At 49.8% G+C, this 13,495-nt stretch overlaps 1 protein-coding gene across 1 annotated transcript in view; it reads left to right on the forward strand.

Annotated features, from left to right (window-relative positions):
- Positions 1-13,495, forward strand: part of zanl (zonadhesin, like) — a 197,699-nt gene that overhangs the window by 92,108 nt on the left and 92,096 nt on the right. Inside the window, exons 43-46 of the mRNA XM_070863313.1 lie at positions 968-1,209; positions 2,714-2,862; positions 7,190-7,318; positions 11,831-11,969. Coding sequence (XP_070719414.1) covers positions 968-1,209; positions 2,714-2,862; positions 7,190-7,318; positions 11,831-11,969 — 659 coding nt within the window. The remainder of the gene's footprint in view (positions 1-967; positions 1,210-2,713; positions 2,863-7,189; positions 7,319-11,830; positions 11,970-13,495) is intronic.

A 13,495-nucleotide genomic window follows, 5' to 3' on the forward strand; every position in this document is an offset into this window, starting at 1 on the left:
ATTCACTGACTTGGCCTCCCCAGCCTTCTGTGGTAGAGAATTCCACAGGTTCACCACCCTCGGAGTGAAAACATTTCTCCTCATCTTGCTCCTAAATTTCCTACCCCGTATCCTGAGACTGTGACCCCTTGTTCTAGACTTCCCAGCCCCGGGGGAAACATCCTCCCCGCATCCAGTCTGTCCAACCCCGTCAGAATTTTATACGTTTCAATGAGATCTCCTCTCATTCTTCTAAAGTCCAGTGAATACCGGCCCAGTCGACCCAATCTCTCCTCATACGACAGTCCTGCCATCCCAGGAATCAGTCTGGTGAACCTTCGCTGCACTCCCTCTATGGCAAGTATATCCTTCCTTGGGTAAGGAGACCAAAACTGCACACAATACTCCAGGTGTGGTCTCATCAAGGCCCTGTATAACTGTAGTAAGACATCCTTGCTCCTGTACTCAAATCCTCTTGCAATGAAGGCCAACATACCATTTGCCTTCCTAACTGCTTGCTGCACCTGCATGTTTGCTTTCACTGACTGGTGTACAAGGACACCCAGGTCCCTCTGTACATCGACACTTCCCAAGCCATCACCATTTAAATAATACTTTGCCCTTATGTTTTTCCTACCAAAGTGGATAACTTCACATTTATCCACGTTATACTGCATCTGCCATGTGTTTGCCCACTCACTCAACCTATCTAAATCGCCTTGCAGCGTGTTTGCATCCTCCTCACAATCCCACCTAGTTTTGTGTCATCAGCAAACTTGGAAATATTACATTTGGTTCTCTCATCCAAATCATTTATATATATTGTGAATAGCTGGGGCCCCAGCACTGATCCCTGTGGTACTCCACTAGTCACTGCCCGCCACCCCGAAAAAGACCCGTTTATTCCTACTCTCAATTTCCTGTCAGTTAACCAGTTTTCAATCCTTTCCGCCCCCTTTCCCCCCCCCCCCCGTCAACTTCTCCTCAGGTTCCTCCACCTGCACGGCGTCCGGCGATCCCCACTACACCTCCTTCGACAAGCGCAAGTTCAACTTCCAGGGGAACTGCACCTACGTGCTGGCCCGGCCCTGCAACTCCAGCCGCACCCCGTTCGGCGTGTACGCGGACAACGAGCACCGCGGCGGGGGCAAGACCGTGTCGTACGTCGGCGCGCTACACGTCAAGGTCTACGGCGTCACCGTGTCGGTGCTCAGGAACAGGGTGGTCCAGGTGAGTGGGGGAGGGGGGGAGGGGGAGGGGGGGAGCTGCCATTGCAAGCCTGGCACCGTCCATCGCCGCAGCCCAGCGACATCGGCAGTGTGCTACATTCTTCCGATATCACTAAAGAACACACACACAAGATAGCCCCATTACATCATGTGACTTTATTGTATTTACAAGAGCGGTTGCATTACTACAGTGGTCCACTAAGGGAGCTCTATTACACTTCTCCCTCCTTAATGAAGAAGTAATTTTAGCAAAATAATCATCATACCTAACTTGCATGGTTATGCACAACAAAAAATATGGACTTATTTACAAATCAAACTTAACCACTGGTTTTCTGTTTCGAAGAGGATACCTTCGCTCTCGAACAGAACTTTCCAAACATTGTGCCGAACTTAGACTCATTCTAGGCTGATCCTGAGGAAAGTTTTTCTCCAAGGGCAACCCTTGATTTACATTTGAACTCTCTACAACTTCAGACTCTTTGTCTGCCTGACTCAGACTTAAATGTTGACTTTCTCTTAGACTTGTTTCTGGTACATCTGATGTAGGATTTGCTATTGGTGTACTCTACTTGTAACAAGACTATCTGACTCATCAGAAATAATTGAATCATTCCAACTTTCAACTCCTTGCACATCTGTGGCTAAAATATGATCAATGTGAACAAACCTAACCTGTTCTTGATCAAACATATTGACCAAATATGTGTGAGGACCACATATCTTCACTACTCTTCCTGGTAATCACGTTAACCATTTATGGTGATGGTTCTTCACTCTCACCTTCTGATTCAATTTCACACTTCTCTCTCTTACTCTACCTCTATCATGATTCTCTTTCTGTCGTAATTGTTTCTCTTCTACTGACTGTGCCAAGTTTGGCTTTAACAATGAGAACTTGGTTTGTGGCTGTCATTTGGGAAACAACTCTGCTGGTGTTCTACCAGTAGTTGTATGAAGAGCATTACGTTAAGTAATTAGAAAATTTGCTAAGTTTGTGATCCAACGACAACTGCCGTTTCTTTGGATTTGAATCCAACATCTGTTTGATGAGGGCAAGTTTTACAATGTGTACTGTGCACTATGCTGCACCATTTGAAGCAGGGTGGTACGGTGGAACCTTGGAATGTTTCACGCCATTTCTGCTCATGAACTGTGCAAATTCTTCTGGACAAAATTGCGGCCCATTATCAGACACAATTTCTTTTGGGAGGCCATATGAAGAAAACATTCTTCGCAAATTGTCTGTTTTACTTGCTGTTATTTTCCACATTGGAAACACCTCTACCCACTTTGAATGGCTATCAATCACAATGAACAATTGCTGTCCTTCTAGCTCAGCAAAATACATGTAATCTTTGCCACACCCTGGGAGGCCATTTCCATGATTATAATGGTACTGATGGTAGTTTCTTGCTTACCGATTGACATGTTGTACACTGACTAACAATGCACTCTATATCTTTATTCCTCCCAAACTAACCATGGGACTGTGATCGGTTCAGGTCAATGAAAAGACAGTGACCGTCCCCAATGAACCGGCTGTCGGACTCTCAGTCAAACTATCCGGCAAGCACATCGTCATAGAAACAGAGTTCGGCCTGACGGTGCGATATGATGGCAGGCACCATGCAGAGGTCAAAGTTCCGAGCAAGTGAGTACAATCCAGTGCCAATCGAGGGAAGTGGGATACTGGATACCTTCAAGCATCATCACAGGCAGTCCCTCGAGGGAGCTTCCACTCTAAAAGTCAGTTTTCAGGTGGCTGAACAGTCCAATACAGGAATTACAGTCTCTGTCACAGGTGGGACAGACAGTGGTTGAGGGAAGGGGTGGGTGGGACTGGTTTGCCGCACGCTCCTTCCGCTGCCTGCGCTTGCTTTCTGCACGCTCTCGGCGACGAGACCCGAGGTGCTCAGCGCCCTCCCGGATGCTCTTCCTCCACTTAGGGGCGGACTGGTCTTTGGCCAGGGACACCCAGGTGTCGGTGGAGATGTTGCACTTTATCAGTGAGGCTTTGAGAGTGTCCTTGTAACGTTTCCTCTGCCCACCTGAGGAACGCTTGCCATAAAGGAATTCCAAGTAGAGCGCTTGCTTTGGGAGTCTTGTGTTGGGTATGCGGACGATGTGGCCCGCCCAGCGGAGCTGGTCATTCTTCAAGCATAAGCCCCAGTCAGTAAACCCCAATGGGTCTCTGTTGGTAGCTGAAACTACACTGTAAGTCAGGAGATTAGGGGATATCCAGTGATCATGAACAAAGTGTTAAAGTGAGGGCTATGAGGTGTATTAGAGAGTCTTGCAGTGATGGATGTGAGGTGTATTAAATTGTTACAGAGTTCCACCCCAAGGTTTTAAAGGAAGTAGGTGAGGAAGTTGCAGATGCTTTAATCATAATCATCTAACGCTCACTCGATTCAGGAATTGTCCCTTCCGATCGGAAAATTGCAAATGTATTCCATTATTTAAGAAAGGCGAGAGGGAGAGAAACCAGGAATTTATTGACCTATTAGTCCAACATCTGAAGTTATTGGAATCTATAATTAAGGACAGAGTGACTGAGCACTTTGAGAAACTTGAGCTAATTAGACAGAGCCAACATGGATCTGTACAGAGGAGGTCAGGTCTAACGAACATCATTGAATTTTTTGAGGAACTATAAAGTAGCAGACAAGGGAATGGCTATGGATGTAGTTTATATGGACTTCCAGAAGGCATTCGTTAAGGTTCCACATAAGAGACTTAGCTAAAATTAAAGCTCATGGAATTGAAGGCAAACTATTGACCTGGTTGGGAGATTGGTTTGGCGGGAGAATACAGAGAGGAGGGATAATGGGTACGTACTCAAATCGGAAAGGAAGTGACTAGTGGTGTCCCGCAAGGATCTGCGCTGGGGCCTCAACTATTCACTGTATTTATTAATGACTTAGATAACACAATAGAGAGCCATATATCCAAGTTAGCCTATGATTAGTGGTACAGTAAGTAGACAGGAGCATAAAATGACAAAGAAACATTGATGGATTAAGTGAGTGGGCAACACTGTGGCAGATGGAGTTCAATGCAGGTATGTGTGAGGTCATCCATTTTGGACCAAAAAAGCATCGGTTAGAGTGTTAGTGAAATGGCCAAAAGCAAAGAACAGTGGAGGTCCAAAGAGATTTAGGGGGGTGCGTGTACACAGATCACTAAAATGTAGTTGACAGGTACAAATATTAATCAAAAAGACTAGAATATAAAGGGGTGGAGGTTTTGCTGGAGCTATACAAAGCCCTGGTTACACCACACCTGGTGTACAGTGCACAATTCTGGGCTCCACACCTTCGGACCTGAGCTGGTCAGTGTGGAACTTGCTCCCACAACAAGCAGTAGATGAGATCTCAATTAATAATGTTTAATCTGAGATCAATAAAGTTGTGCTGCCCAAGGTGATTAAAGGAGATGGAGCCAAGGCAGATAAATAGAGTTAAGATGCAGATTAGGCATGATCTCATTGAGTGGTGGAACAGGCTCGAGGGGCTGGATAGCCTCTACATGTTCCATTGAGAGGAGGGGAATATTTCAGTGTTACAGTGAGGGGTGTGGGGTATATCAGTGTTACAGTGAGGGGTGTGGGGTATATCAGTGTTACAGTGAGGGGCGTGGGGTATATCAGTGTTACGGCGAGGGGTGTGGGGTATATCAGAGTCATTGGATATATTCAAGAGGGAGTTAGATATGGCCCTTATGGCTAAGGGGATCAAGGGGTATGGAGAGAAAGCAGGAAAGGGGTACTGAGGGAATGATCAGCCAAGATCACATTGAATGGTGGTGCAGGCTCGAAGGGCTGAATGGCCTACTCCTGCACCTATTTTCTATGTTTCTATGTTTCTACAGTGAGGGTCATGGGGTATATCAGAGAATGTTACGTGAGGGGTATATTGGAGTGTTACAATGAGGGGTTGGGATATATCAGTGTTACAGTGAGAGATGTGGGGTATATCGGTGTTACAGTGAGGGGTGTGGGGTATATCAGTGTTACAGTGAGGGATGTGGAGTATATCGGTGTTACAGTGAGAGATGTGGGGTATATCGGTGTTACAGTGAGGGGTGTGGGGTATATCAGAGTGTTACAGTGAGGGGTGTGGAGTGTATCAGAGTTACAGTGCGAGACGTGGGATATATCAGTGTTACAGTGAGAGATGTGGGGTATATCGGTGTTACAGTGAGGGGTGAGGGGTATATCAGTGTTACAGTGAGGGATGTGGAGTATATCAGTGTTACAGTGAGGGGTGTGGGGTATATCAGTGTTACAGTGAGGGGTGTGGGGTATATCAGTGTTACAGTGAGGGGTGTGGGGTATATCAGTGTTACAGTGAGGGGTGTGGGGTATATCAGTGTTACAGTGAAGGGTGTGGGGTATATCAGTGAAACAGTGAGGGGTGTGGGGTATATCAGTGTTACAGTGAGGGGTGTGGGGTATATCAGTGTTACAGTGAGGGGTGTGGGGTATATCAGTGTTACAGTGAGGGGTGTGGGGTATATCAGTGTTACAGTGAGGGGTGGGGGGTATATCAGTGTTACAGTGAGGGATGCGGGGTATATCAGTGTTACAGTGAGGGGTGCGGGGTATATCAGTGTTACAGTGAGGGGTGCGGGGTATATCAGTGTTACAGTGAGGGGTGTGGGGTATATCAGTGTTACAGTGAGGGATGCGGGGTGTATCAGTGTTACAGTGAGGGATGCGGGGTATATCAGTGTTACAGTGAGGGATGCGGGGTATATCAGTGTTACAGTGAGGGATGTGGTATATCAGTGTTACAGTGAGGGATGCGGGGTATATCAGTGTTACAGTGAGGGATGCGGGGTATATCAGTGTTACAGTGAGGGATGCGGGGTATATCAGTGTTACAGTGAGGGGTGTGGGGTATATCAGTGTTACAGTGAGGGATGCGGGGTATATCAGTGTTACAGTGAGGGATGCGGGGTATATCAGTGTTACAGTGAGGGGTGCGGGGTATATCAGTGTTACAGTGAGGGGTGCGGGGTATATCAGTGTTACAGTGAGGGATGCGGGGTATATCAGTGTTACAGTGAGGGATGCGGGGTATATCAGTGTTACAGTGAGGGGTGCGGGGTATATCAGTGTTACAGTGAGGGGTGCGGGATATATCAGTGTTACAGTGAGGGGTGTGGGGTATATCAGTGTTACAGTGAGGGATGTGGTATATCAGTGTTACAGTGAGGGATGCGGGGTATATCAGTGTTACAGTGAGGGGTGTGGGGTATATCAGTGTTACAGTGAGGGGTGCGGGGTATATCAGTGTTACAGTGAGGGGTGTGGGGTATATCAGTGTTACAGTGAGGGATGCAGGGTATATCAGTGTTACAGTGAGGGGTGTGGGGTATATCAGTGTTACAGTGAGGGGTGCGGGGTATATCAGTGTTACAGTGAGGGGTGTGGGGTATATCAGTGTTACAGTGAGGGATGCGGGGTATATCAGTGTTACAGTGAGGGATGCGGGGTATATCAGTGTTACAGTGAGGGGTGTGGGGTATATCAGTGTTACAGTGAGGAGTGCGGGGTATATCAGTGTTACAGTGAGGGGTGCGGGGTATATCAGTGTTACAGTGAGGGGTGTGGGGTATATCAGTGTTACAGTGAGGGGTGCGGGGTATATCAGTGTTACAGTGAGGGGTGTGGGGTATATCAGTGTTACAGTGAGGGATGCGGGGTATATCAGTGTTACAGTGAGGGATGCGGGGTATATCAGTGTTACAGTGAGGGATGCGGGGTATATCAGTGTTACAGTGAGGGATGCGGGGTATATCAGTGTTACAGTGAGGGGTGCGGGGTATATCAGTGTTACAGTGAGGGGTGCGGGGTATATCAGTGTTACAGTGAGGGGTGCGGGGTATATCAGTGTTACAGTGAGGGGTGCGGGAGATATTCGGCGTTGTCTCGCTCTGCGCCGCTAACGTCCGCGTCTCTCTCCTGTGTCCAGCTACGCCGGCGAGCTGTGCGGCCTGTGCGGCGACTACAACGGGATCCCCGGCGACGATTTCAGGACCCCCGAGGGGCAGCTGGTGAAGGGAGCCAACGACTTTGGCAACAGCTGGAACGTGGAGAAGAAGTAAGGGTCAGAAGTGGGCATTAAACGGCCTCTGCCGTTTGGAATTGCGATTATATTCTCACGACATCACTAACAAAACACACCCGACAAGGCCGCGCTCTCGCGCAGAAAAACTGTCATCATGTGACCTCACCCCATGACCCTTTTTGTCGTTGACATCAATAGTTGCATTGCCACTGTAGTCCACTAGGTGGAGCAGTCGTCCACTAGGGGGAGCTCCAGTACAGGAAGGGCACAAAAAGTTGGTCAAGTTTGGAACGGATGTGGTGCTCGGTTGGAACCTGTCAGATCTGAATTCAATCCAGCTCCCGTTCGGACACCACTTGAGTGGTGAAGGCCTGGATGTCGGCTTTTCATCGCAGCTCCAGAAACATTACCCCTAATTTTATTTGGGGTGCGCATGGCCTCTTTAACAGTCGCAGTTTCGCACATGCGCGAAATTTCACATTTGAAAAGCCAGCCCCCGGGGCTGCGCCTATCATTATCCGTAGGAAAGAGGAACGATTTTCCCGTGAAGCGGCCACGAAGCGCTCCGGAGGTCTTGCGCAGGCCTCTCGCCGGCCTCGCGGTGGGGTAAAACCGCTCAGGCGCGGAAATTTGAGTGGGCCGCTCAGCATCTTAAAGGGCCCACGTACTCAAGAAGAGAATTTGAGGGAACATTGGACAGGCGGTGTCACCATCATCATCATAGGCAGTCCCTCGGAATTGAGGAAGACTTGCTTCCACTTCTCTGGTGGCTGAACAGTCCGATACGAGAGCCACAGACCCTGTTACAGGTGGGGCTGGTTTGCCGCGTGCTCCTTCCGCTGCCTGCGCTTGGCCTCTTCACGCACTTTGCATTCAGACTGATTCCCGGGATGGCGGGACTGACATATCAAGAAAGACTGGATCAACTGGGCTTGTATTCACTGGAGTTCAGAAGAATGAGAGGGAATCTCATAGAAACGTTTAAAATTCTGATGGGTTTAGACAGGTTAGATGCAGGAAGAATGTTCCCGATGTTGGAGAAGTCCAGAACCAGGGGTCACAGTTTAAGGATAAGGGGTAAGCCATTTAGGACCGAGATGAGGAGAAACTTCTTCACCCAGAGAGTGGTGAACCCTGTGGAATTCTCTACCACAGAAAGTTGTTGAGGCCAATTCACTAAATATATTCAAAAAGGAGTTAGATGTAGTCCTTACTACTAGGGGGATCAAGGGGTATGGCGAGAAAGCAGGAATGGGGTACTGAAGTTGCATGTTCAGCCATGAACTCATTGAATGGTGGTGCAGGCTCGGAGGGCCGAATGGCCTACTCCTGCACCTATTTTCTATGTTTCTATGTAGACTCGAAGAACCCAACGCCCTCCCAGATGCACTTTCTCCACCTCAGCCGGTCATTGGCCAGGGTCTCCCAGGTGTCAGTGGTGATGTCGCACTTCACCAGGGAGGCTTTGAGGGTGTCCTTGTAACGGTTCCGCTGCCCACCTTTGGATCGCTTACCATGAAGGAGCTCCGCATAAAGCATTCGCTTAGAGAGTCTCGTGTCTGGCATGCGAACAATGTGGCCTGCCCAGCGGAGCTGGTCGAGTGTGGTCAGTGCTTCGATGCTGGGGATGTTGGCCTGGTCGAGGACGCTAATGTTGGTGCGTCTGTCCTCCCAGGGGATTTGCAGGATCTTGCAGAGACATCGTCGGTGGTATTTCTCCAGCGACTTGAGGTGTCTACTGTACATGGTCCATGACTCTGAGCCATACAGGAGGGCGGGTATCACTACAGCCCTGTAGACCATGAGCTTGGTGGCAGATTTGAGGGCCTGGTCTTCGAACACTCTTTTCCTCAGGCAGTGTACTGCAAGTTCGGGTACGGTAACGTAGTGGTTATGTTACTGGACGTGTAATCCAGTGTGGCCTGGACTAATGATCTGAGTTCAACTCCCACCACGGCAGCTGGGGAATTTAAATTCAGTTAATTAAATAAAATAAGTCTGGAATTAAAAAGCTGGTGGCAGTAATGGTGACCATGAAACTACCGGATTGTCGTAAAAACCCATCTGGTTCACTAATGCCCCTTCAGGGAAGGAAATCTGCTGCCCTTACCCGGTCTGGCCGGTATGTGACTCCAGACCCACAGCACTGTGGTTGACTCTTAACTGCCCTCTGCGAGACACTCAGTTTATAAGGCGGCTCACCACCACCTTCTCAGGGGGCGATTCGGGATGGGCAATAAATGCCGGCCATGCCAGCGACGCCCACATCCAGTGAACGAATAAATTAAAAGAAAAGATGCTTATTCTGACTGTAATTACAAGTAGTTATCCACACAGGCATCTACACCCCGACTATAGGCACTTTAAACAAAGCTACAGTTACACGGACAGGCATCTACACACAGGAATGTCATCATCATAGACAGTCCCTCGGATTCGAGGAAGACCTGCTTCCACTCTTAACATGAGTTCTTAGGTGGCTGTAAAGTCCAATACGCCTGCCGCTGTTGGGGTTGTCCATGAGGGTCCTGACGTTCCAGGTCCAGCACTTCATGTTAGAGGAGTGGAAGATGCCTGTGCGTGAGTTCTTTTAACGTGGGGTGGCCGTTGCACAATGGCTACCACACGGGCTTAGCCGAGCGAGATCTTGGTCCAGTGGCAAGGGGGTCCGAGACCACAGGAGAACAGGCTCTGCTGTTTGGGACTAGTTGCCTACGGCGAGATGTTGGCCGCAGGCTTGACGGTGAGTAGCGCCCTTGATGCTAGGTGGTCTGAGGCCTGGTTGGGGGCAGGGTTTGGGAGGGTCATTGGCCCACTGGGGTTCAGACATGACTGTAGTGTGTGCGTGTCTGCATGTGAGCAGATCGGGGCCTGCTTATTTTTTTTTATTTATTCGTTCGTGGGTTGTGGGCATCGCTGGCAAGGCCGGCATTTGTTGCCCGTCCCTAATCGCCGCTCGAGAAGGTGGTGGTGGTGATCCGCCCTCTTGAACCGCCGCAGTCACAGAATCATAGAACGGTTACAGCACGGAAGGAGGCCATTCGGCCCGTCGAGCCCATGCCGGCTCTCTGCGGGACCACTGCCTCTGTACACCTTCCGCCAATCTGAGAGACAACCGTTCACCACTACTCTCTGTTTCCTGTCACTGAGCCAATTTCGTATCCAGGCTGTCCCTGTCCCTGTTATTCCATGGGCTTCAACTTTGCTGGCAAGCCTATTATGTGGCACTTTATCGAACGCCTTTCGGAAGCCCATGTACACTACGTCGACCACACTGCCCTCATCAACCTTCTCTGCTACCTCAGCAAAATACTCAATCAAATTAATTAAAGGCGATTTGCCTTTAACGAGTCCGTGCTGCCTTTCCTTAATGAATCCATATTTGTCCAAGTGACTGTTAACTTTGTCCCCGATTAGCATTTCTAAAATCTTCCCTCTTTGTAATGTATTTGCTTCGTGGGCTCTTTGCTTAAGAATTCATAGCAACACATTGCTGTTAAGAGCTAGTTGGTTTATTAACAAAGGTTTAACAATCGCACGACACATTACCAGTTCATCCACCAGGCTCACAACTGCATACCTCATCGTGGCTTCCCCCAAAGCCAACTGGCTGGGGTTTTATTGAGTCTTGTGAACATCACATGACTGGCTAAGCCACTCCCAACTCAACAGCTCTACAACTATTTTTGTAAAACTATAATTCATGTGCCCCCTTATTAAAGGGGCACTAAAACCGACAAATTAAACTTTTAACATTATGGATCAAAATTTGGTTGCCGGGGGTGATGACGCACTCCAGTCCCTCCGGCGCCCACCTCACGCGGAAGCCCGCGAGCGTACCGGTGGACACCGCGTGCTCCATCTCCAGGGACACCCTGGCTCGAACATAGCCACAGAAGAGAGGCAGGCAGTCGGGCTGAACGACCCCCTCGACATGTCCACCATGGCTCAACAGCTCTGCACACCCGTGAGCATCCTCACAGGTGTATACATTACACCCCTACCGAGGTTAAACTGATTGGTCAGTAGTTGCTGGGTTTGTCCTTGTCATGTATGTACGTTCTGTTTGTAGCCACCAGATGGCGTCATTGTTGGAGGCCACTGAGCAGCGCCCACATGGTGCTGCTCTGGTATAAAAGGCCAGCCATTTTGAGAGTCAGGCACTTTGGGCCTGAATAAAGCAGAGCCAAGGGTGTGTACCTTGCTTAGTTAAACAGTACTCAGTTTGAACCCTTATTGCATACATAACAGTCCTTCCACCCTTACACAGCGCTGTCAGGAAGGGAGTTCCAGGATTTTGACCCCAACCACGAAGGAACGGCCGATACATTTCCAAGTCAGGAATGAAGGCCCTCTCCCTTACAATCAAATAGCGTGCAGACTTTCACTGCCAAGACTCACACGCGAATAAGTAAGTGAGAGAATGGTGCTCGACTCGCGGAAGGGAAGAAGAGAAATTTGGCGAGGTCGTTTTTTTTTTTAAGTTACTGTAGCCATTCTGCACCTTGTAATACTGAACCAAACGCCGATTCCTTTCCATTGCAGTTGCACCAGTACCAACTCCGAGGTGACCCCAGACTGCAGCGAGGACCAGCGAGAGACGTATAAAGGACGCTCCTACTGTGGGCAGCTGCTTGATCGTTTCGGCCCATTTGCCGCCTGTCACTACAAGATTGACCCCATGGTGCGTATGCACAGCCGGAGTGCAGATCCCGCAGTGGGATTGAGGGGAAGTGCGGGAATCTGCTTTGCGGAGACAGCCGTGGCTCAGTGGGTAGCACTCCCGCCTCAAAAGTCAAAAGGTCGTGGGTTCAGGTCCCACTCCAGAGGCACGAGTGTAAAATCTAGACGTCACCTCAGCCCCTTCTCTCTCCGGGCAAATCTAACCCAGTGACACTTAACTCACTCCACACTGTAAGCTGTAGCTCAGTGAGTAGCACTCGGACCTCAGAGTCAGAAGGTCGTGGGTTCGAGTCCCGCTCCAGAGACTCGAGCACAATAATCCAGGCCGACACTCCCAGTGCAGTGCTGAGGGAGCGCCGCACTGTCGGAGGGGCAGTGCTGAGGGAGCGCCGCACTGTCGGAGGGGCAGTGCTGAGGGAGCGCCGCACTGTCGGAGGGGCAGTGCTGAGGGAGCGCCGCACTGTCGGAGGGGCAGTACTGAGAGAGTGCTGCACTGTCGGAGGGGCAGTGCTGAGGGAGCGCCGCACTGTCGGAGGGGCAGTACTGAGAGAGCGCCGCACTGTCGGAGGGGCAGTACTGAGGGAGCGCCGCACTGTCGGAGGGGCAGTACTGAGAGAGTGCTGCACTGTCGGAGGGGCAGTGCTGAGGGAGCGCCGCACTGTCGGAGGGGCAGTACTGAGAGAGCGCCGCACTGTCGGAGGGGCAGTACTGAGGGAGCGCCGCACTGTCGGAGGGGCAGTACTGAGAGAGTGCTGCACTGTCGGAGGGGCAGTGCTGAGGGAGCGCCGCACTGTCGGAGAGGCAGTACTGAGAGAGTGCTGCACTGTCGGAGGGGCAGTACTGAGAGAGTGCTGCACTGTCGGAGGGGCAGTACTGAAGGAGTGCCGCACTGTCGGAGGTGCCGTCTTTCGGATGAGACGTTAAACTGAGGCCCCGTCTGCTCTCCCAGGTGGACGTAAAAGATCCCGCGGGCACTATTTCAAAGAAGAGCAGGGGGAGTTCTCCCCAGTGTCCTGAGGCCAATATTTATCCCGCAATCAACATCACTTTAAAAAAAAATGCATCTGATCATTATCACATTGCTGTGTGTGGGAGCTTGCTGTGCACAAATTGCCTGTCGCCTTTCCCACATTACAACAGTGACTACACTCCAAAAGTACTTCATTGGCTGTAAAGCGCTTTGGGACGTCCGGTGGTCATGAAAGGCGCTAAATAAATGCAAGTCTTTCTTTTACCCGTTCCCGATCACTACACCCAGTGACCTCTGCAGGAAAGCATGTGAGTGCAGCTCTGGATTGGTTGAGCAGAGGGTCAAGATTCCTGGCGATGCTTCCCATAGTCAAATAGCCCCACACTTCAGAAGTACTTCATTGGCTGTGGAGCACTTTGGGTATGTCCTGAGGTGGTAAAAGGTGCTCTATAACAACAACAACTTGTATTTATATAGCGCCTTTAATGTAGTAAAATGTCCCAAGGTGCTTCACAGGAGCGATTTTTAAAAAAAAAATTTGATACTGAGCCACATAA

The sequence above is a fragment of the Pristiophorus japonicus genome, chromosome 20, assembly GCF_044704955.1.
Source record: "Pristiophorus japonicus isolate sPriJap1 chromosome 20, sPriJap1.hap1, whole genome shotgun sequence".
NCBI lineage: Eukaryota > Metazoa > Chordata > Chondrichthyes > Pristiophoridae > Pristiophorus > Pristiophorus japonicus.